Source organism: Mustela lutreola, chromosome 5 (assembly GCF_030435805.1).
Source record: "Mustela lutreola isolate mMusLut2 chromosome 5, mMusLut2.pri, whole genome shotgun sequence".
NCBI lineage: Eukaryota > Metazoa > Chordata > Mammalia > Carnivora > Mustelidae > Mustela > Mustela lutreola.
The window spans coordinates 71,953,306-71,975,996 of NC_081294.1; the positions used below are offsets into that span (position 1 = coordinate 71,953,306).

General features: G+C 46.8%; 1 protein-coding gene across 1 annotated transcript in view; it reads right to left on the reverse strand.

Moving 5' to 3' along the window:
* Positions 1–22,691, reverse strand: part of FSTL4 (follistatin like 4) — a 411,536-nt gene that overhangs the window by 206,779 nt on the left and 182,066 nt on the right. The window contains exon 4 of the mRNA XM_059174572.1: positions 3,709–3,951. Within this exon, the coding sequence (XP_059030555.1) occupies positions 3,709–3,951 (243 nt within the window). The remainder of the gene's footprint in view (positions 1–3,708; positions 3,952–22,691) is intronic.

Genomic DNA, 22,691 nt, shown 5'->3' on the forward strand with positions numbered 1-22,691 from the left:
AAAGTACCAACAGGAACAACAATAGAAGAAGCCTCTTTGGCAGCAAGACCTATCTGTTCTGCCTTGCCACAAAAGGCTGGGTTTTTGTTTGTTTGTGTATATATATATATATATATATTTTAAATAAACATATAATGTATTATTAGCCCCAGGAGTACAGGTCTATGAATCGCCAGGTTTACACACTTCACAGCACTCACCATATCACACACACTCCCCAGTGTCCATAACCCCACCACTCTCTCCCTAACCCCCGCCACCCTCAGTTTGTTTTGTGACATTAAGAGTCTACTATGGTATGTCTCCCTCCTGATCCCACCTTGTTTCATTTATTCAAAAGGCTGGGTTTTTATTCCCTGTGTGGTAACACTTAAAAAAAGGTTTGTTAGTGAGCCTGTAGTGTGTTTCATTTTTTGGTTAAAAAGGGAAATTATTTCCTCTGATTTCATGAGCCTGGAAACTTGTCTCTGATGCATCAAAGTGCCCCCCCCAAAACACCATGCAGGACGAGGAATCTTCAGATCCGTTTAGAACTGTAGCCCTAACAGGCCTCTTTCTTCCATAATTTCACGGTTTGTTTGGAAAACTGTCCAACTATGACACTGTATCATCTGGGATAATACAAGCCCGGTGTAGTGAGTGACGGCTGAAAGCAAGCTTGTCTTCTCAAACAATGCAGGAGATACTGAGTGAATTCCAAACGGAGACAGAAAAACAATTTTAAAAGTGTCAACCAGTATACAAATAGGAACCCCATGTCATGAGGTAACTTTGCAAACACAAAGCCTATCAGGAGTTAGAGTTACAGAGAATTCCACCCACCGTCTTGGTATTCTCTGGTGGTATCTGGTGCTGAGAACACCACTTTAACAACAACAACACTTTAATTTGGCCACAGGCAGAAAGAGATCTGACAATCCTACATCTCTCTGTCCCCCTGATTTTCGGCAGGGGACACCCTGCTTGGGATGTCAGGAGAGCTGGTATCAAAAGCTGCAAAGATGAGCTGAAGCAATGATTTGAGTTCAGTTTTGCTCTACTCACATGCTAATAATCCCTAAATGATGTTATATTTCATTCCACATTCACGAGGAATTCCATTGCCATAGCAACTGCAATGTGATACCAGAAGTTTTCTTGAAACTGGGGCTTAGAATATCGCCTCTCCTCCCTTACAGAGCAAGAGGGCTGTGGTTCTCACGCAGCGCTCCAGAGAATCACCTTCCCTGCCCTGCCGACAGCCCAGGCCCCAGCCACAGAGGAGGTGCACCGAGCTGCGGCCCCTTGAATCCACCACCATGTCCCCCCCACCGTCTCTACATACCCGGCCCCATGAGGAGTGTGTCCTCATAGTGACTTCTGGGGTACAAATGAAACCTGAGAATGAAGTCAGAACTTTTCTTTAGAAAAAGTCTGGTAGGGGGCGCCTGGGTGGCTCAGTGGGTTGAGCCGCTGCCTTCGGCTCGGGTCATGATCTCGGCGTCCTGGGGTCGAGTCCCGCATCGGGCTCTCTGCTCAGCAGGGAGCCTGCTTGCCTCTCTCTCTCTCTCTCTCTCTCTCTCTGCCTGCCTCTCTGTCTACTTGTGATCTCTCTCTGTCAAATAAATAAATAAAATATTTAAAAAAAAAAAAAAAGAGCTACCTTCTTAAAAAAAAAAAAAAAGAAAAAGTCTGGTAGGAAAAGATAATGAACGTGGATGAATTTAGAATTACTATTTGCATGAAAAAAAGAAGGTATTTTTCAGTTTCCTCTATCAATAACTCCCTGGAAATAGGGACAAAAGACAAACTACCATCCGTGGAGCTGAAGAGGGGATTAAATACTCTACTGCTATCTCGGGCTGTAGAATATTGTTCTTCACTGCCTCTTCCCTTCTAAGACCTCTGCTCCCCAGCCCCTGTCACTGTATTCTCTTGTTCCCCATTGGAACCATGGCTCTGGGGCAGGTGGGGTGGTGCCCACCTGAAGTCCCCTGCCTGCCTTCCATCCCTGCCAAGCCCCTGCAGTCAGTGAGCAGGGCTTCACTGTTTGCTGGGCGCTCCTGGTGGGGATGCTGGAGGACAGAGGCAGGTGGGCCTTCCCGCTGCTTGGGATGGGAGCCGATCTGAGCAGGAAATGGTGAGGACTCCTCCATAGCATCCAGACCCACAGAGCCGGGTCTGCAGAAATGGGAGCCCTGGTTCCTGTTGGGCATCTCAGCATGAGGACCTGACCCTCAGCGTCTTCATTCCTGACTCCGCCTACCCAGAAGCCAGGTGGGCCCCACACCTGCTGGGCAGGGCACTTGTTCCTGTCTCTGCCTTCCCTGCATGACCTGTGCCTCTCTGCTCCAGTCCCGAGGCCACGCTGGATTAAAACAGGATGACTGGGGTCACTAATACACCACACTGCGATGTGCCTGGCACATGGGTGTCTGTGTAGCCTCTCATTTACTTTCCTCCATACTGCCAATAGCCCCTTTCACAGCAGAGGAAAAGGCCCAGAAAAGTGGAGTGATGTGCCCAAGGTCACACAGCTAGGAAGTGGCAGAGCCCGACGGTACCCTTAGGCCTCTCTGGGAGCTGGTGGGGACTGCTGTCCACAGCACAGGCATTCACAAAATCCGTATAAAACCTCAATGAATGAGAAGGATTTGGTGGATGAATTCAACCAGCATGAAGCAGAACCAAGCCCTCATCCGCGTGCACCGGCGGCCCCCATCCTCCCCGGCTCTTGCCCACCCTCCCTCGCCAAGGCAGCTTTCATGGTGGTTGTTTTTCCCTTGCATGAAATGAGAAATGCTGTTTGAATAACCGATGGTGAGGGAGGCTGGGCACACTCTGATGCAGAAATAAAAACCTTTAGAAAGATGCAATTTGGGGGATATTGGAAACTGGAGAACGGAACATCAGTCTATAAAATTCAACACGGCCAATGAAGCTGGAGCAGCTGGTCAAGTGTTTTAGCGCGCACAGGGCCGGGGTTCGGCGGGCATGAGGCTGGGCAGGGTTTTCAGACCGGGAACATTTTTCCTGGGCTCATTTTGGCCTCATTTCCATAATGTGCCTCATGACTCCTGCAGCACCTCAGCGTGAGTGTCAGAAGCACAGCCATGAACGTGTCCGAAGCTACTTCTACTCAGAGGGGAAGCCCGACCTGCCAGAGCTTTGCCTTCTCCAGGACACCTTCCCCCCTGACCTCGACTTCTGCTGCCACAGCCCAGATAGGAGGATGGGAAAGCGGCCCTTCATGTGTCTGCAGGTGGCTTGGGGGGGGGCTGTAGGGGGCCAATAGACCTGTGCTCCCTTGTGGAGAACTCCTTGACATCCCGGCCATCGCACCATGGGCTCGGGGCCCATTAGGGCGAGCCCGAGCCCTGCCCCTCCGCTCTGGGTGCCCAGGCCCTGGCAGTTCTGACGCGCCTCTCCATCACTGTTGTAGGCACTTGGTGGGTTCCATCCCTTCTTTTCCCCTCCCTGTCTTACCCCAAAGGTCTGCCTAGATTCTGCTCTCCAAGGCCCCCCCCCCTCCAAAGGCAGGGGGTCTCTGGGTCTCTGGAGGTGGATATACACAGAACATGCCTCATTGAAATGTTGCTGTTGCTACCCGGTTGAGCCTCCTGCCTTCCTCTACTGCCTTTACACATCCAACCTGCAGATTCAGCACCCTGGCATGAGAAGATCCATCCCCAAAACCAAAAGCATAGGTGCAAGGAGGTATCTTCCTACCTTTAAGGAAACAGTCCTTGCTGTGGACAATGACGATATTCCTCTCCAGCAGGCAAGCAGCTCGGTGGAGCTCACAGTGATTCTCATAAAACCTCCCATCGGAGCCACACACGGGCATGTAGCTGGGCCTGCATGCCTCCAGGCACCGGCATTCGGGCTCCCCGGTCTCTCTGCTGAGCATGCACCTGCTACCGCGGCTGCAGAACTTCTTCCCACAGGAGGCTGGCAGCCCATCAGAAAGTCCTGTTGAATACACAAACACAGAGGGTCAGCTTCAAGCATTAGGGGAGGGTGGTCAAGGGCTTCCTTTGTGGTTCCATTTGCCAGTGAAGCCAAGGGCTTGGGGTTTGGGGTGCCCAAAAAAGTCTTTGCTCTACTAACAGGAGGTGGTCACAGGTGCCAAAAGCAGTGCCCAGCTGTACAGGGTTCAGGTTTTATGGTTGGCTCACACCAACCATCTCAGGCACACCCATCCTGGAAGGGAAGAGTAAACAGGGGACCACATGGAGGTAGCAAAGAGCCAATGGACCATGCCAAGCGAGAGGAGGATGGCTTGCCAAAAGGCAAGGCTTGAGCCATGGCGCCCGTAATTGCACTGATGGGAGGAGGAGTTCTGTACAGGGGCAGGATGGGAAGGGTAAGGATGCCAGGCATCATTCTAGGAGACACAGAGTGGTCAGATACGTGGGGCAGGAAATGGGGAAAAACAGCAGAGTCTAGGGAGTGTGGAGTAAGAAAGGAGAAAGTAATACTCAAATGTTCAGGATGGGGTCAGCCATGGCAGGGAGGCTTGAGCTTGACCTTTGTCTCTGGGTGAGAATGTGGTTCTCTAGGATACACACCACCAGCAGTGGGACCAGTAGCCTTTCTCTTCCGCCCAGCCCTAGCACAAAGCAGGAAGCCACAGCTGTGGCAGGAAGGCTGAGACCTGGGGAATGGCTGCTGCCATGCTGCTGGGTGTCCCCTGCATCCAACACATGTGTCCAGTGGTGTGAGGCAGTGGTGCCCAGAGTTCACACTCCCATGTGGGCAGGGTGGCCAGGAGAGCATCTTATTGCTGGAAGTGCCCACTTACACAAAAGGCCAAGCAAGCACCCCCACAAATGACATTCCATTCCACCAGAAGAGTTCAGAAAATGAGAGGTTTGCCATGCAGCATTAATGGCAGCAAACACAAGTTGAGAATAGGAAAAGGATATCAAAATACAAATAATTAAATCATGGATGCAGATTGTATGGCCACAGAAGTCTTTGCTTTTAAGTTTTAATTGTATCTTCTTCACAATTTTCAAGTGAGACAGAACGGCCCCAGTGGTCAACACTGAACATTTGGCCCCAGCTCTGATCCCATGGGATTAAAACATCTGGGGGAAAAACAACCTTCTTTTTCTTGTTTTCCATTAAGCCTGCTTTTCATCATTCTAGATTTAAAAGGAAAAAAAATCAGTTATCGATAGATTAACTGCTTGATTCAATAATTCATTTAAATTCTTCCAGCCTTGGCAAGCTAAGAAATATTGACTTTTTCTTGAATCAAAATAAACTAGAAGGTCAAAATATCTCTGAGCAGTGTAGAAGTGCAGATCCTAAGCAGGCGTGGGAATCTTCTTTATCCACTTGGCTGATGTTTGCATGTCACAGTGGAGGCTTGGCGGCATTTATCGGCTCTGCACACATCTTCCTGTCAAGGTTGACAGGTGAAGGGGAGACAAGGGGTCCTGGCAGTGGGAGGCCCTGGGCTGGAGGGCCTCCACCCATGGTGTTGATGGCTGCTTTGCCACAGAGTGTGTTTGATTAGCATGACTCTCCTGGGTGCTGCAAAATGGGTTACCCTGGAAAGTGCTGGCGGTTACTAGAAGAAACTAATACAGCTCTAAAGATACTGGCTTTTGTTTCTTTCCCTGGACAGCCAGAACACAAAGCACTGCCGTTGTATCACTGTTTTAATAAACTTCCCGTGTGATGGCAAGGGCACCCACTCATCGCTACAGTTTGAAGAAGCAGAGCCAAAGTTTCTGAGTGTCTGGCCTCTCAGTTCCTGCTTCAGGGTATTTGCCCTGCTCAGACTATGCTCACATTCCAGCTGACTCAGTTCCAAGCACTCACCCCTGGGGTCTAGCGCCTCTCTGGGGTGCTCACTGCCAGGGCGAGTCTGAGCCTCCCCCACGCTTGAATTCCCTTCCTGAGAAGGTCTACCTCGATGTCTGGATGAGGGAGACCCTGCAGGTATGGGGCCTTTGTCCTCACACAGCCTTGGACACTTTAGGAAACACAGTAGTTTTAAAAGCTGACCTCCTCAGCTCTGACTTGGTGTCACTGGTCAAACCTCAGGTTACAAGTAGAGATGAGGAGGGTAGTGGGAACACCATACCCCAATGGGGGAACCTTTTTAAGGGAGACATCTCCCCTTGTCTCCTCTAGCAGAGGGCAGAGGGAAACTGGAAGGATGGAGGCACAAAGGGGAGACAAAGGTGCATGGAGGGAGCCTTATGGGGTAAAGGAGACTGGAATCTGGAGCGGCAGAGTAGGAAGAGACTTCAGAGCCCACCTAAACCAGCCTAGGCAGTTAGAGCCAAGCCAGTTCGCAGTGGATGGCAAGGCAGAATGTGGGGGCAGAACCCCTGCCATCTGACCCTTTCTCCTCTCAAACACCACACACTCTGATTGCAGTGAGGTCGTCCGAAGACTAGCACTGGACACCAGGTCTCCAGTGCCCTTGTATGAGTAGATCACAGGTGTGACTGAGGCCTCCCCCATAGGCTGTACGCCGAGGAGTCAGTGTTAAGAAAACACTCCAGCCAACCTGTGCTCACAGATATTGCCAAGAACACTCAGGTTCTCCTGACATGGAAATGGGTTGTTGGCAAATATTTGATCTTAATTATTTGCAATTAAGACAAAAGTAGCTGAACAGCCATGCATCTGTTTTTCCCAGTCTTTGGCCAGCAGGCCTGGTGATGAGCTGGGAACGCCGTGCACAGGGGTGGGCCTGGAATCCCATCCTTGGCCGTAGAGATGCGGACCAAGCTGTGGGTTCCTTGCAAAAACAAGCCCCTTGTCACTACTTCCTCCTTGTTACTAAAACAGAATGAATTCTCCAGTCCTAGCAGGACGGTGATAAAACAGTAATGGGAAAGGTAACCAAGTGAGACCGCCAGCAACTGCCTACAGTATTTATGAGGACGATCATGATGCATGAAAAAGATATAATATGCTTAATTTATAGTCATAAAGAAAGTCATTTACCCAGGTTAGAAACTGATCATCTTACCAAATAAGCGGATTTTTGACACTAATTAAATTTACTGAACACAGTCAGAAATGGGAATTGTTACGTGAAAGTTATGGCAGCAGAGAAACACATCCATCTGTACCAGTTGGTGCTAGAGATCCCCTCTGTGACTCAGATCAGGGTTCTTGATGTGAACTCATAGACCTCGGCTACCATTGCCTCCCAGACAAGGGGAAGTGGCCCAGCTTAGTAACAGTGGAAGCTGAGCCCGTGGGACCCTGTCAAGGGATCAGAGGAGGTGGGACTTTTCCGTCCCCCATTGCAGGGGGCCTGTTTTCTCATCACTGACCATACCACATGGCAGTTTCCAAACTCTGACTCAGTCTCAGTAACCGGTGCTTTGCCACAAAGTACAGCAGGGAGTGCTTCTCTCTCGGGGATGGTGCCAAGCAGTGCATGAGGGAAAACATGATGGTTTTCTACTATGGGATGCTAACTCCCTTCTCATGATGCCACCTCGGGAGGTCCCTACTCCTCGTTCAGCAAAGGACTAGGGTTGAAATGCTTACTACCGCATTCTACCTCACCACGAAGCCACACTGAGGTGACGGCTTGGCTCTGAGCAGGCCAAAAAGAGTGGGCTATGGCCGCAGAAAGCATGGACAGCACCAAATCTCAGGCACCCCATGTCGACAGCCTCACTGCCGCCTGCCTTGAGCCCCAGGCTGGCATGATGGCGGTCTCTGGCGCCGGTGGCTGGAAGGTTCCCATATAGCAACTAAGTGCCCACCCATTGGCAGATACAGAGAGATTCAGTGCTTCTTTTCTGAGCAAAAATACCTACTCACGGAGCTACAGCACACAACCTGGGTCATGGTTGAGTTTTTTAAGGACCCAGGACTGAGGACTTGCCGTTGGGAGCCCCCTGTGCATACCATATAAGTGCCTTTTCCGTAGCTGCAGATCCTGAGTTTGTGCCAGAGCCTGCAGAGATGCAGCTCCCTGGCCCGCACTGTGCACAGGTGGAAACAGTGGGGTCCTTCCCCCACACAGCCAGGGCACAGTCCTGGAGCACCTCCTCTGTGCCAGACCCGACACTGGGTGCTAGGGACACAAGGCACGCCAGGATATAGTGCTCAGGGCAGGACACTGTATGTAGGGAGACACACAGGAACAAGAACACAAACAAGAAACCACTGTGGGTTGTAGTCAACGCACAGGAAACAGACTAGTTGCTGTCATGAGCCAACTCTCTTGGAGTCAGAGAAGCCTTGCTGAGGTGAGAGATTTGACGTGAGACCTGAGAGAGAGGGGGCAGAGACCTGGGCCTGGGAGGGGGACAGCCTGGGCTTCACAGGAAGCAGCCCACTTGCTCGCAAAGCCCTGCTCCAAGACAGCCTTGCCAGGCAGAGGCCGGCTGCCTGCTGTACCCTTGGGAAAGCAGGGTGCCTCTGGTTCTCTGGGGGTGTTTGTCAGCCCGAGTCCTGAACGTTGAGAGGAGGTGTAGTGGCCCTGAAGTTCAGCACACTGGCTCCATTCCTGGCAAAAGGGACTCACCCTCAAGCACTCCCGCAGGCCAGAAGGCTCTAGGCACCCTGCAGGCTGCTGGTGGGGGAGGGAGAAGCCCCCCTGGGCTCTCAACACGAGCCACCGTGGTAGGAATCGACATAGCCTATGGGCGCCCTGGGTGCTGGGGCTGCGCCAGCTCCACCTGTGCCTGGAGAATCTCATTCACATGGGGGGATGGGAAGAGGGTCTGCAGTTACCGCTAGGGAGATACGCATTTCCAGGACCCAGCCAGAGAGGGCAGTATATAAAGCAGCTACTGTTGACTCACGCATGCCCTGCCTCACACTTAGAACACGGGACTCTCATCTCCTTTTCCTTTAATCCTTACAACAGTCCCGTGAAGCTGATGCACGCATAGGCTGCAACCTGAATGTGTCTGTGGCACACGTACAGGCTCATTCTATAGATTAGGAAATACAGTCAAGAGGTAATTTGCCTGAGCTCAGATAATAAGTGGGTAGGAAGCAGCAGAGCCTAGATTTCAATCAGTCTCACCCAAATCCCTTAGACATGGGACATGGGACAATCTGCTCAGCTCATGGGACAATCTGCTCCTGCCTCAAGGAACTCATGCTGGGAGGGCCCACACCTCCACAGTTTGAGCTTCACCGACATCAGGATACCCCCAAACATCAGCACTCCTGGCCTGCAGGATCTCTGCAGCTCACACAGAGTGCATGCAGCTCGGAGTCCCATGTGGCACTTTCTCTATGGGCCGGAGGTCTTCGGTGCTAGGGGAGGAAGCCCTGCTGGGGTCTCTGAGCATCACAGACCCAATCCCACTCCTTATCATGCATGGCCTCTGTGGCCGGGGTCCCCTCCCTCTAATGGGATGCCTCTCAGCATTAACACCTTTCTGACCTCCTTTTATTCCCCCGGGAATTGTCTAGGTGACTGCTAGGCAGATGTGAATTCCTCTCAGTGACCCCAGAGTGGACCCTAAGCTGAGGCAACTGTGTGCTTCATTAAAGCAGAATTCTGACGAGCTCTGAAAGACATGAACAAATTTGCTAGGTCCAAACACTTAACAGAAATATCCAGTTACCCATTGCTGGAAGCTAAATGCACCTTGTCATGTGTATAACTCTGAGATTACAAACCTGGGTCCAACAAACTGGCTTCAAACACCAACCATTTGGAAAGAGCCCAAATGTCCATCAACAGATGAATAGATAAAGAAGATATAGGCATATATATCCCTACACACACACACACACACACACACACACACACACACAGGAACATTACTCAGCCACCAAAAAGAATGAAATCCATTTGCAACAATGTGGATGGAAAGTATTATGTTAAGCAAAATAAGTCAGTCGGAGAAAGACAAATGTTGTAAGACCTTATTCATATGTAGAATTTAAGAAACAAAATGGAGGAGCAGAGGGAAGGGAGGGAAAAATAAAACAAGATGAAATCACAGAGGCAGACCAACCATAAGTGACTCTCAACTCTAGTAAACAAATTAAGAATTGCTGGAGGGAAGAGTGTTGGGGGATGGGGTAACAGGGTGATGGGCATTAAGGAGGGCATATGATGTAAGGAGCACTGGGTGTTACAGGCAACTGATGAATTGTTAAATTCTATCCTGGAAACTAATAATAAAGTATATGTTAATTCAATTGAATTTAGATAAAAAATTAATTAAAAAAACAACAATGAACTGTCAAGTCAGAAATGCCTGGAACAAGATGAGGGAAGGAAGACCTTCAACCTTCAGCTGGCTCTTTCTGGCCAAGGAGTCTGGATCTAACAGACGGCTGGTTGTCACGCACGCCCGATGTCTCTGGCAGGACTTTTGGAGGGTCTATTTCCAGTTACAGATGAACACAATGCCAAAGCATACTTTCCAAAAGCTTAAAAGCGTGCCTCTCATGAGAATATAAAGTGAGGATGAGGTGAAGATTTATTTAGCTCATTAATGAGGGGACCCGCAGGAGAGAGAAGCTGGTTCAGGGGTACATGGGTGTTAGAGACAAGAGAGGGACTGAGCTGGCCAGGCGAGGCACATGTTGGTGAATGACATACAGGGCAAGAAGACACAACTTTGGGGGCTGTGTTCTCCACCAGGTGGAAGCTGTTTGCATCTTTCCTGGAAGCAAATCTATGAGTTAGTGGGTAACTGCATATAAGGGCCTTCAGTGAGTGGTGCACGGCAAGACACGCAGAGAGGCAACCTCTGGTCCAGATCGAAATGACCCTGGGTGAGCCCATTAAACACTGCGCCAATATGACCTGAGAGGATGTGTTACCTGCCCTTTTGTCTTATTCCCAAGTTTTGGGTCTTTTCCCCAATACCACCAAGTGCCTGCAGTGATAGATGTCATTTGAAAATGCTGCCACAGAGTTTCACCTTTCCCCCCCTACCCTGAACATCTCCTGTTCTTGGAGCATCCAACCTCGCAGAGAGACCCCAGAAGGGAGGACACAAAGACCCCAACCACGGAGCTCAGCTTTGCTCACGTGGGAAGAGAATTGTCACGTGGGAGGGCACCTGATGGAGCAGAGCAAGAGTGAGCTGGGGTAGGCTTGCATCACCAGACACAGGGTTGAATGAAATGTCATCGCGGACCCAGCCCTGGGCTCCGACCCTACCAAGTCGCAGCCCTGCCAAGTCCCCTACCCCTTTCCCTCTGATTTAAGAATGAAGATAGCAATAGTTGACTGCGTGACTGGATTGTTTTGAGGACTAAATGACATAATTCATAGAGGCTGGCACATAGTAAGTGCTCAGTTTAGACCCTCAGTTAGTGATGGGTTCAACAGGACTGGAAACTATGAAGCCCCGTGCTTTTACTGACGTAAGTGGACACGAGTGTGGGCTGGTGACCATCGTCAGGAGGCCTGCCTTCATGAAAAGGTAAGCCTATTTATACTGAGTATATAAACTACATCGACTAGATTTAAAAGGCAGGCTTGAAATAGCAAGCTTCAAAATATCTCAAGGACACTCTTCCCTTCACCATTTTCCTTGTGCTGGGGATTGGCTTGACTCATGTAAACTCTGCCCAGCCTTCAAAGGGAGGGAGTCTGGCCTCCAAGGTGAGGGAACCCGATTCTCAGGGCCCAGGACTGAACTGCAGCTCAAACTCTGCAGGCTCCCCTCAACGCCTCAGGGCCTCCAACCTGCCAGGCAAGCCTGGAGCTCAAGTTCAAAGGCAGCAAGCGGCCTGGGCCCTGGTGCCTGCAGAGGTGTCAGACCCACTTACCACAGCAGGTCCTGGCGTCTCTTCCTTCTGGGAGCCCTTTGTGCTATCATGCCACCTTGCTCTCTACTTTGTGTGACAACAGTGAACTGGCCTGACTCACGATTTCTAGAGTTTTCTCCCTGAGGCTTCCCATAGGCATATTCCATCTATGATGGGCTCCCAGGCTGCTGGCCAGCAACTCAGCACTTCTCTCAGTGCAAGAAGAGCAGGTCAGATAGAATAGCAGGTCCTGCAGCGGGACTCTGAGCAGCTGGAATTCACAGTCACTGAGCGCTTTGGGAGGGGGATGGGGTGTCTCTCTGGTTTCAGGGCGATGGCCAGGTTCTAATTCTTATGTTCAGAGTGTGGCTTTGGGCTTGGCATGGAGTGGCTGCAGGAAATGCCAGAGGGAAAAAGACTGGATCTGATTAAGAGACTGTAGACACCCAAAACTGCTGGCTAGAGATCTGAGTCATTGGAGGTTGGAGATTTTAAGGAAGGTGATACGGTGACACAGTGAGTAGTGGGCAGAGTGAATGGTATGGAAAACTTAGGGTGAGAGTTTGAGACCTGGGTTCTATTACAGCAAGTCTCTTTCCTGTGTGAGCCTCCTCAAGCTTCCTGAACAGGAGCATGAAGGGCTTCTGTAGAGATCCGGTGAGACGTGAAAAACAGCCTCGTGCCTGTGAACTTGGTGTACAAAAACTCATGTCCTAACTTGAATGTCTCTGGCTATAATAAAAGTACAAGACTCTCTTCTTTCTCTTTGCCTCTGTCTGCCCTATCCAGCTGTCTCAACTGGCTTGTAAAGGGTTATTTCAGAGACCTTCTAAAAAAGAAAAGCTGCATAAAAATGTGAAACACAATAGGCTTTTTGCCCTTGGGAGAGTTTCTTTTGCAAAATGGTTTTGTTTTAGAGCGCTTCCTCCAAATATATTCCTGTCCCCAAGCTCCTGTTCGTTGCCTAAAGCCTCCTTAGCTTGCATCTGTCTTATTCTCTGTCACCAGACCCCTCATTTTTCCTCCCAGTACCAAGCTCTCCTGTCCCCTTCTCTGGCTCCTTGGGGCTCCCTGCATCTTCGAGCTGAGGGGGCCAGATGTTGCCACTCTTGATGGGTCTCCACTCTCTTGCTGATACCTCATTACATGGGTTCTTTCCTGCCTCTCCACCAACTAATGATTCAAGGCCATGACACCACAGGCTGCTTCCAATTATTTCAAGGATTATCGTGCAGACACGCAGCATGAGGCACTCTCCATGCATGAGGCACTGTGGTGCTCCCCCACATTTATACTCCAGACTTACGAGCGCGGAGGGAGCGCTACTTTCTTCTAGGGCCCTTTACCAGCTGCATAAGAGCCGCCCTCAGGTCGACACTTGGCCTTGTAGATCACTTAGCACAGATGTGTCTCACAACTAGAGAGAATAACATGCTCGTCTTCTTGATTATTCTGCTATTTATTTTTTTAAAAATGGAGCTCAATTAAAATATCTAATATTAGTACAGAAAAATTTACTATTTTCCAGTCAGGAGGGTGTTAGTTTCTCTTCTCAAAGATCTGTCCTTTATCTCAATGGGATTAGCAGCCATAATATCAAAACAAAGCTTAGTAACTGGATCAAAAAGAATATCTTTTCTTCTCTTGTCAGCTCCCACCATCAGGCTTGTCTGAGCCAAGCAGCTGCTGAGGCCTCTGACAGGTGGGCACAGAGGCTCATGGGAAGCTGGCTTGCCTGCCTAAATGAGTAGACTGTCTGCTGTATCCCTGAGTCTGGGAGAGCACATGTTGACCAGAGAGTAGGAGGCTTCCTCTAGCTCTCCACAGGAGCCCTACAAGCTGTCTACTCCCATACAGAGACCCCCCAGGGTTGGTCAACCCCATCTCAGGCTCTGTCGATGAGACCGGCAACGGTCTTTAAGGTCCTTCACTGTGTGAACTTGAGACCCAGTGAAAGGCGGTGGGAGATAACCATTTACAGGAGGGGGCTCAGATGAATGACCAAAACTGGAACAGCCAGAGGAAAAGGATGACAATTTAACCGAGACAATGTGGTACTGGAACGCCAGGAGATCCGAGCACAGCACAAAGAAGGGTTTTCAAAAGAACCATGATTTTTGAGCCAAAAAGAAAATCAGAAGAATTTAAGGACAGAATGGTCACTATGGAGACTCAAATTACTGGCCTCCATGATCAAGTACAGGACATATCTCAAAGCCCAGAGCAAAAATAGAACTAAAAAGGAGGCACCTGGGTGGCTCAGTCAGTTAAGTGTCTGACTCTTGATTTTGGCTCAGGTGTCCCTGTCTGGCTAAGGAAAAAGAAATAGAGGATAACTTAAACATGGTACCTTAAATGGCCAACCACTGTTCCAGTTAAAATTAGGAGCCAGATAGGGACACCTATCATGTCCATTTTTATTCAAAAAGGAAGTATAAAAAGATAAGAAAATGAAAATCAGTAAAAATTTAGAAAAGGCAACTGACAACTCTATCTTTTTGCTGACCATGTATCTGTATACTTACAAAACAGAGACTCCAGGGACAATATTAAATTGCAAGAGAGTTATGATGAGGTGGTTGAATAGATGATAAATATGCCAAAATTAATCATTCTTCTCTTCATTAGCAATAAATAATTAGAACTGGTAAAGGGAAAAACTGACCACTCATAATAATGGTAAAAATCATAAAATATTTATGAATAAATTTAACAAGGAAGCCATAAGATCAATACAAAATGACCATAATATCTTATTGAAGGTGATAAAATAAGAATTGAACAAATGCAAAAGCATTTCTTATTCTTGGGTGGAAAGATATTACCATAAATTTACAAATTTAATGCAATCCTTTAGGAAGGGGATGAAATGATCTTAAGGAGTTCATTTGGAAGAGTAAGTGACCCCGGATAACCAAGGAAAATAAAAAAAGAAAAGGGAAGGGCTTTGTGCCTTTATCTCTGCTATCAGAATATCCAACCACAAAGCTGCTAGCGCTGTGATCGCGCCAGTGATACAGAGTGAGGAAGAGACAAATCAAGGACTGCAGATGCGGCAATAAAATAGGAGAGGGGATCCAGAAATACATCCCAGTGTATATACATGAAAGTCTGGTGTATGACCAGAGTGACCACTGCCCTGGGGAAAGGAGAGGCACCTAACAAATGGTGCTGGGCAACCAGCTCTCCATCTGGAAAACTATCACACTGGAACCCTGTCTCACACCACATACAAGTCAAATTCAAATAACTGTAAATGGCTAAATTATTCTTATTAAATAATGACTGTAAAAGGATACTTCACGGACAGAGTAAAGACTGCAACGCAGAGAGCAATTATGTACTCAAGGACCCATTTCGAGAAAAAGAACAGTGTTCTTTGTTCTGAGTTTCTCCACAGCCCCCTCATTTCTACTCAGAGGTAAACATTATCCTCAATTTTGTGTTTTTTCTTGCCTTGCTTTTGCTTTGTTGTTCGATCCTACTCTTTGTATTTCTATGCAATATCCTGCTTGTTCTAAATGTTTCTGAATTTTATTTTATGTAAGTGAATCACTCATACTGTATTTACTTATCTGAGACTTCATTCCTCTGTTCTGACACTGTGTGGCTTCATGCACCTCATACTGGAATTCATTCATTTTTTCTTACAGTGTCCACTGTATACCTATCTCATTACTCGAGATACTCGAGGTTGTTTATTGCCTTTTTCTATGTTTCTCTTTCGCTCTTTTGTTTCCTTATTTCACCTTACTTTTTTTCCCTTTGACTCAAATAAAAATTAAATACCCCTGTAGAAAGAACCATAGAACATATAAACTCCAAACACTCCTTTTGTGACCTAAATACATGACAAGAGACCTTAGCTCGTTATTTCTCTTAATTTCTTTTTATACCTCACATTTTCTTAGTTATGTGTGTCTAAAATATCTAGTGTCTTCATTTTAAAGAATAATTAATGCTGTGTAATTAATTCTATGTTTAGCGATTTTTCCCCTCAGTTCAATAAACATTTTATTCCCCTGCTCTTGGACTTCTGTTGTTCTTGAGAGGTCAGCTGACAATGTTTTGTTCCCATGTGGGTAATTTTAGGATTTCTTTGGTTTTCTGCAGCTTCTCTCTGATGTAAGCAGGCACATTTCTCTGCATTTATTCTGCTTGTCATTCACTGGGTTTCCTGGAAGTGAGTATTCTTCTGTTTCATCAGTTTGTGAAAACTCAGACATCTCTCTTTAAATATTATCTCTGCTCCATGGCTTCTTTCTTGTTTCTTCTCTTTGGGGCGTCTGATGAGACCTGTGTTGCAAGTTCTCTCTCCTCTGTCTCAACCTCTCCTCTATCTTGTTCACATTTCCCATGTGTAGTTTTCCGGTGCTGTACTGTGTGTAATTTTTCCAAATTCATCTTCCAGCTCCTGAATTTCCTCTTCGGCTTTTTCTAATCTACTCTTACCCTCTCCCACAGAGTCCTTAGCTTTGAAATTTTTATTTCTAGAGGTTTTATTTCATCTTGCACAGAGGTGGTTGCTTATTTGTATAGCCTCTTCACTTTTAATCCTACTTTCAATCTTTAAAAAATATTCAACAGACATATTTTATATGCTGTATCCTGTTGTTCTTCATGCTGATTACCATGTGCTGCCTTAACCCATGGGGTTTTGTTATTTTTTTTAATGAGCTCACATTTCCTGAAGGTTTCTCTGTAAGAGCTCCTGAGGCATGGTGTGAAGATAGGCTCGTCTTGATTGCGCTGGGTACCCAAGGACTCCCTTGTTCGGGGTTACACTAAATGTATGCTTGAGATTGTTTGGGTACTTTGCACTTGCACTGTAATTCCTTGTGAAGATCGGCACGTGACTATACATTATCAGGCACTTTGTCCTGCTCTGTCCCCTTGCTATCTCTCACCTTGTGCCGGGAATTGCTGCACACCTTCTTACAGTCACTTGGTATCTTTCTCATTTGCCCTTCTGCTGCAGATGCAATCCTTTGGCATCCCTCGCGTGTATGCAGGGTGAGAAACATTTTCCAAATACGTCCCCCTTGGAAGGCCCCTGGGATGTGTCCTAGGTACCCTGAACGATGTAAGGTGTGCAAATGAGAGCTCAAGGTCACCTATCTAGGCCGGGCTGTCCAGGGAAAGCCAGCTGCAGGGCTACTCAAGCTCTCTGCATTCCTAATTTCACTTGTCTTTTCAACCTCTAAGTCTTTCCTTACCAGTACATCAGTGCTTCAAAGGATTTAACAAATATTTATCTGCCATGTTGCCAGAGGCAAAAGTCAGATAACGAAGTTTTAAAAGAGAATGCAACAATTAAAAAACACTCAGAAATAAATACAAAGATATTCTGTTCAATGCACCATCAGTCTGTACTTGGGAGAGCGGGGAGAAGAGTTTCTGTGGCAGGAAAGGCTGGGGTTGCTGACAGAGAGCCGATTGTAATTTTCCCAAGTCCACCTGCATGTTGAAAGCAAACTGAAACTTTCCCATCAGCAGGACCTCCAACAATAAGGAGAAGTCTATTGTTGGGGTGCCATGGAGAAAGAAAGAACACAGATATCAGCAATAAGCTGCATCCCTGTCTTCTACATGGAAACCCCGAGTAGGAGTCTCTGAGTGGCAGTCCTTTCGGCAACAGGCAGACGAGGCTGGTGACAGACATGCAGTCACTGACTGACCCCTTTTGGACCACTTCTGATAAAAGAAACAGACAAGACTAAGCTGAGTGTGAATGACCTGAGTAAGCAAGGCCTTGCTTCAGGAAGGCCCAGCACAGTGTGGGTCTCCAGCCTACAGGGCCACCTGATCACTAGTTGATATTGATCAGAACAAGCCTGGTTTTGACCGGTCCTGCCCTGCTGAGGCAGTAGCCTTGCAAAGTGTGGCTCAGTTCCCACTGACGTATATTTACCTAAAGCCTGTGTAGACATCATTCCATAATAAGTACCAGCTCAATGTTAGTTATAGGGACAGAATTAAACAGCATTAGAAGTTGAAATATTCTTCTAAACAGGTCATATCAACAAAGACAAAATTATCTTTCATTCATGACAAAAAGCATTACTTATCATCTCAACTTTAAACACGCCAGAATGACTTGTCACTTTTCATTCCAAGGACAGCAAATTCTAATGATACAAAAATTTGTGGTTCACAGAAAGGCAACAGAGTACCATGGTTATCGAGTTGGGGTCAGGCCCTCAAAAGGCAGGGTACAGAGGAATTGTGGCCGAGTTGGTTCTGGTAGGTATATCAGCTGGGTGGTGGCAAGGGTGGGACTAGGGTCCACACAGGGAGATGGCTGAGGGAGACAGCAGTCTGATAGGGGTCCAAAGATTAACTTATATATATGGAGACTTAGCAATGAAGGTAATGGGAGTTAGGTTTTTCACTGAAGAAGAGGGTTGCAAAAATGGGAAAAAGGAAAGCTAGAATGAACCCTATGGATGGACTGACACAGGAGGTATTGATGTGATGGATCATGGCTTTCAGGATGAATATGGACATAAAGACATTTCCTATGTCTCTTCTCTGAGAGTTTCTGGGAGCAGCAAAACCCCAGTAGTAAGGAGCACTTTTAACTCTCATTTCTAAATGCAGTTCACCACTAAAGGGAAACAAGTCTCTTTTGTTTGTGCCAGGAAACAGGCAGGAAATGTCTAAGAGGAGCTCTGAGTATCTTTTTGTGCCAGAACGTAGGGAAGCACTTAAAAAATCATGGGCATATCAAAAAACACGGAGGACAGTTCAAAGCAGCTCTCACTGACCAAACCTATAACCTTCTGAGCCTGAAATTAAATGATAGAAACGGATAATATTCTGTTGAATAAAGAGAAATTCACACACTCAACCTGATTTTTAAAAAGTAAGCAAATGGGGAAAAGAGAAAATTCTTTCTTATAGAATTTCAATTAATAAATGTAGAAGAAATGATAAAATGAGGAAGTTTTCATTCAGGCCAAAAGAAGCCAATAAATGCTGGAACTCATGGGTGAAAGGGGAGTAACAGGATATTTACAGTTTAAAATATCTCATGACTACACATTTATTATTTTCAAAGGAAAAACAGAGCAACTCTACAGTGGAGAAAGCTGTGAGTTATTACCTCATTTGAGTGATCCGAGTTAACATTAGCAGTGATGGGACAAGTTGTCATTGGTTCCTACTTGATGGGACACAGGGGAAGAACTCAGCAGACCTTCAGTTATATTCCTGCCTCAAACTCATACCTTCAGTGTCCTCATGAGGAAATATCAGTCAAAATCTAATTGAGGGACATCATTAAAATGACTGGTCTATAATCTTTAAAAACACTAAAGACGTTTAAAATGTTAAAAATGTTTAAAAACATTAAAGATATGCAGAGCAAGGAAGGCCTGAAGACTGTTGTGAATTGAGGCAAACAGGCTGAGGACAGATAACCACCAAGTATCATGAGCAATCTGGTTTGAATTCCCTTACTGGGAAAAACCACGATTAGGATAGTGCACAAAATGTGAATGGGCTCTTTGGGTGAAGGATATATGAGAATTCTTTGTACTATTCCTGTACTTTTCTAGTAACATGCAAAATGTTGGGGGAAAAATAGGACATCTCAAATTTCATACACAGAATTCTACTTCTGTCTTGGATAGAGAAGTTTGCAGAAGATGGTTTTCCCCATTATAACCACCAGGAAACACCAGATGATCTAAAATTCTTAAGTTTTATTGAAGTCATGGGACAGCAGAGAAGGAACATATGTTTAAGTGAATGAAATTGAAGAAGAATGTGTCTTTAATAAAACCGAAATACACAAAATCTGAAATAAAGGATTTACCAAGTAGAGTTTATTAAGGATAAGCTGACTGGACACAGCGGGAAATGGGATGAATGAATGAAGACAAGGCAATAATAGAAAAAGCCTAGACTGAAGCACGGAGTCAAAAATATTGAACAGATCATTAGTGAACCGTGGGATAGGACTCACATACATGTAACTGGAGTTTTACCATGAGAGGAGAGAAAGAATAAGGCAGAAGGAATATTTGAAAAGATACTGGTTAAGAATCTACAAAACTTAAAGACATCAATCCAATATCCAAGAAGATAAGTGAACCCCAAATAAAATAAACACACAAAGGTAAATCATCAAACTCCTAAAAACCAAAGGTAATAAGAAACCGTAACAAAAAGCCAGAAGGAAAAAGATACATCACCTTCAAGAAAACATTAGTAACAGTGATGCTTCACTTCTCATCAAAGATGATGGAAGTCAAAAGACAATGAACAAAGCTTCCAGCTCAAGAAGAAAGAAGAAAGAATATCAAAAAAAGTAGAAGGAAAAAAAATAAAGATAAGAAAAAAATCACCACAATAGAAATCATTTCCACCAGAACTCTATGAGTATTCTGGTTCCTTTAGGTCCTTGTCAACACTTGCTATGATCAGTCTTAAGATTTAGCCATTTGAAGAGCTATGTAATAGTATATCATTGTGTTTTTAACCTACATTTCCCAGTGACTAATCTTGTTCATCATCTTTAAATGTATTTATTTGCCATCTGTAAGTATTTATTTACCAAGGAATGAAAGCCTACGGACACAAAAGGACATACATACAAACATTCATAGAAGCTTTATTCTTAATAGTCCCCAAATGGAAACAATGTCATGTCCATCAGTAAGAATGACTCTGCACATTGTGATATACTCATCCAGCACAAATACTACTCACCAGTAAGAAGGACCTGACTTACTAATGATGGGGACAAAACTCTGAAATGTTATGGGGAGAGAAGGAAGTCAGAACCAAAAGATCCCTTCTGCAGAGTTCTCCTTACATGAGCTTTGGGAATACCTGAACTCATTTATCCACGGTGGTAAGAACTGGAATAGGGATGGCCTCTGGATATGGAAGGGTTGGCTAGAAAGGGATCTGGATCATTTTCTAGAATGATAGAAACATTTCATGTCTTCATTTGAGTGATGGTGTATACATGTGTCAAAAATAATTCACAAAGTTCTAGGCATTTCTTTGTATGTAAATTATACTACAATTAAAAAAAATCCATATTCAGGTTATACTTTTTCCCCCAGGACAACACTTGAGACTAAATGATCACAAATGGAAATCTAAGAAATCTCCACATTCCATCCAATTCAGTAATCCAACACTCTCCCCTCTCCCATACAGGTGGGATAGAGAGGCTCTGGCCTGCTCTCAGATGATGGTGGGTCCCCTCGGGCAGGGCTCTTGGGCAAATTCCTTGGTAGAACTCTGTGACTGCAAACTACAGTGTGGCCACACAGCAGGAGTGGGAAGTCACAAGAGGCTGGCAGTGATCCAAAGCTGCTCCCACCACAGAGGAGGTTCCAAAGCTGGAGAGGGTCACAGGGCAGCCTGGCTGATCTGTGGTTCCAGCCCTACAGCCAGGGCTGGCTTCATTGGTGTGGGATGGGTGCAAAGACCCAGGCTCAGCACTCAGAGGGTCCCTATGCTTGGTGTTAAATGCTTGAAGGTTATAGTCTTAAAATACCTAACAATTACCTCTAAATTTGTGTTTTGTAAGGAAAGTCCAGTGGGAGAGTGGAAGATCTGTGTAGGAGCTGGGGCCCTAGCATGCATGTGTTCCTCACACATCCTGTCTCCTGGCCTCCCCAGGATGGCTCTCTGCTGTTGGCTCCTCAGGCCCCATGCCCTGAGTGTCCTTTTTCTAGGTAACCTCCGTTGCCACCTAAGGTGGTGGAGGGCTCATTTTGGGGGAGGGGGTCTGAGTTTTGTGCTTGCCCTCCCCCCTTGGTGGGGGCCTAGGTGGGGTGCAAGTGTGGGCAGGGTATCACTTGGACACACCCCAGCAGGCAGGGCCATGGTGGCAGCTGTCCCTGCCCCAGGCTGACAGCACCATGATACCAACAGTAGAGGCCTCTTGCTTACTTTCAAGTAAGACTCTGAACAGCCCCTGAACAGCCCCTGGTGCCGAGGGGCAAGCTCTTGCAGGAGGCCTGTGGCAGTGGGCTGGGTCAGTAGGCTGTGGCCTATGGGGCTGTGAGGCTGGGTGCCACGGTTTTGTTTTTCAGTGGGCCCCACAAATTCTGTAGTTGGTGCTAGACTTCCCTGCTGGTTCTCTGGGCACTCCCTCCTGGAGGACCCCGGCCTACAGTGCAGGTTGAGTGCCTCGTCTTCCTGGGTGCTGAGCTCTTTATCCCTCTTGGTGCATAGTGTCTGATATGGCCATGACCCTGCCTCTTGGTGACACCGGCAAGATGGCCCCAGAAGTAGAGCCGTTTCTGACACCCTAGGAGCTCTCTTCAGAAATGATTCCCAGATGCTGTCCTTGGGAGAATCCAAGTGAGCCTCTCTGGTCCTCTCGGGGGACACAGAGTTGGGTAGAAGGGGCAGCAAACAAGGGTGGGCATTATTCTTTTCCGTTTGCTCATTCGTTCATTCATTCACTCAAATATATACTGAGCATTACTGCATGCTAAGCCTCATTGTATGTGCTAGAGACAGCAGTAACCCAAACACAGAAAATCCCTCCCTTAATGGAGCCTCCATTTGAAAGGCAGAGACAGACAAGTGACATTGCTGTGAAGAAAGAGAAGTGGGGGAAGGGGGCGAGGAGTGAAGGGTGAGAGGGGCTCTTTGGATAAGGTGGTCAGGGAAGGCCTCTTGGAGGAGGGGGCTTTTCAGCAGGGACGCACATGGGGTGAGGGAACAAACTGGAGAGGCTCTGAGGACCGACCAAGTGCCAAGTCCCTGAGTTAGGGAGGAATTTGGTGTTTTCAGGGAAGAACAGGACAGGGCCCTCTGCTGGCTTTGTGAGCCTGTGGCTTGGGAAAGAGGTGTGGACCGGGAGCAGGGATTTGTCACCCAGGGCGTGAGGGAGAGCAAGAAGAAAAGAGTGTCATCCTAAAATAGTGATTCTCAGACAATTCTCAAGTGCGGAAACCTGGGAAGTTTAACAATTCCACTCTGCGTTAGAAATTCCATGATTCATTTGAAAATGA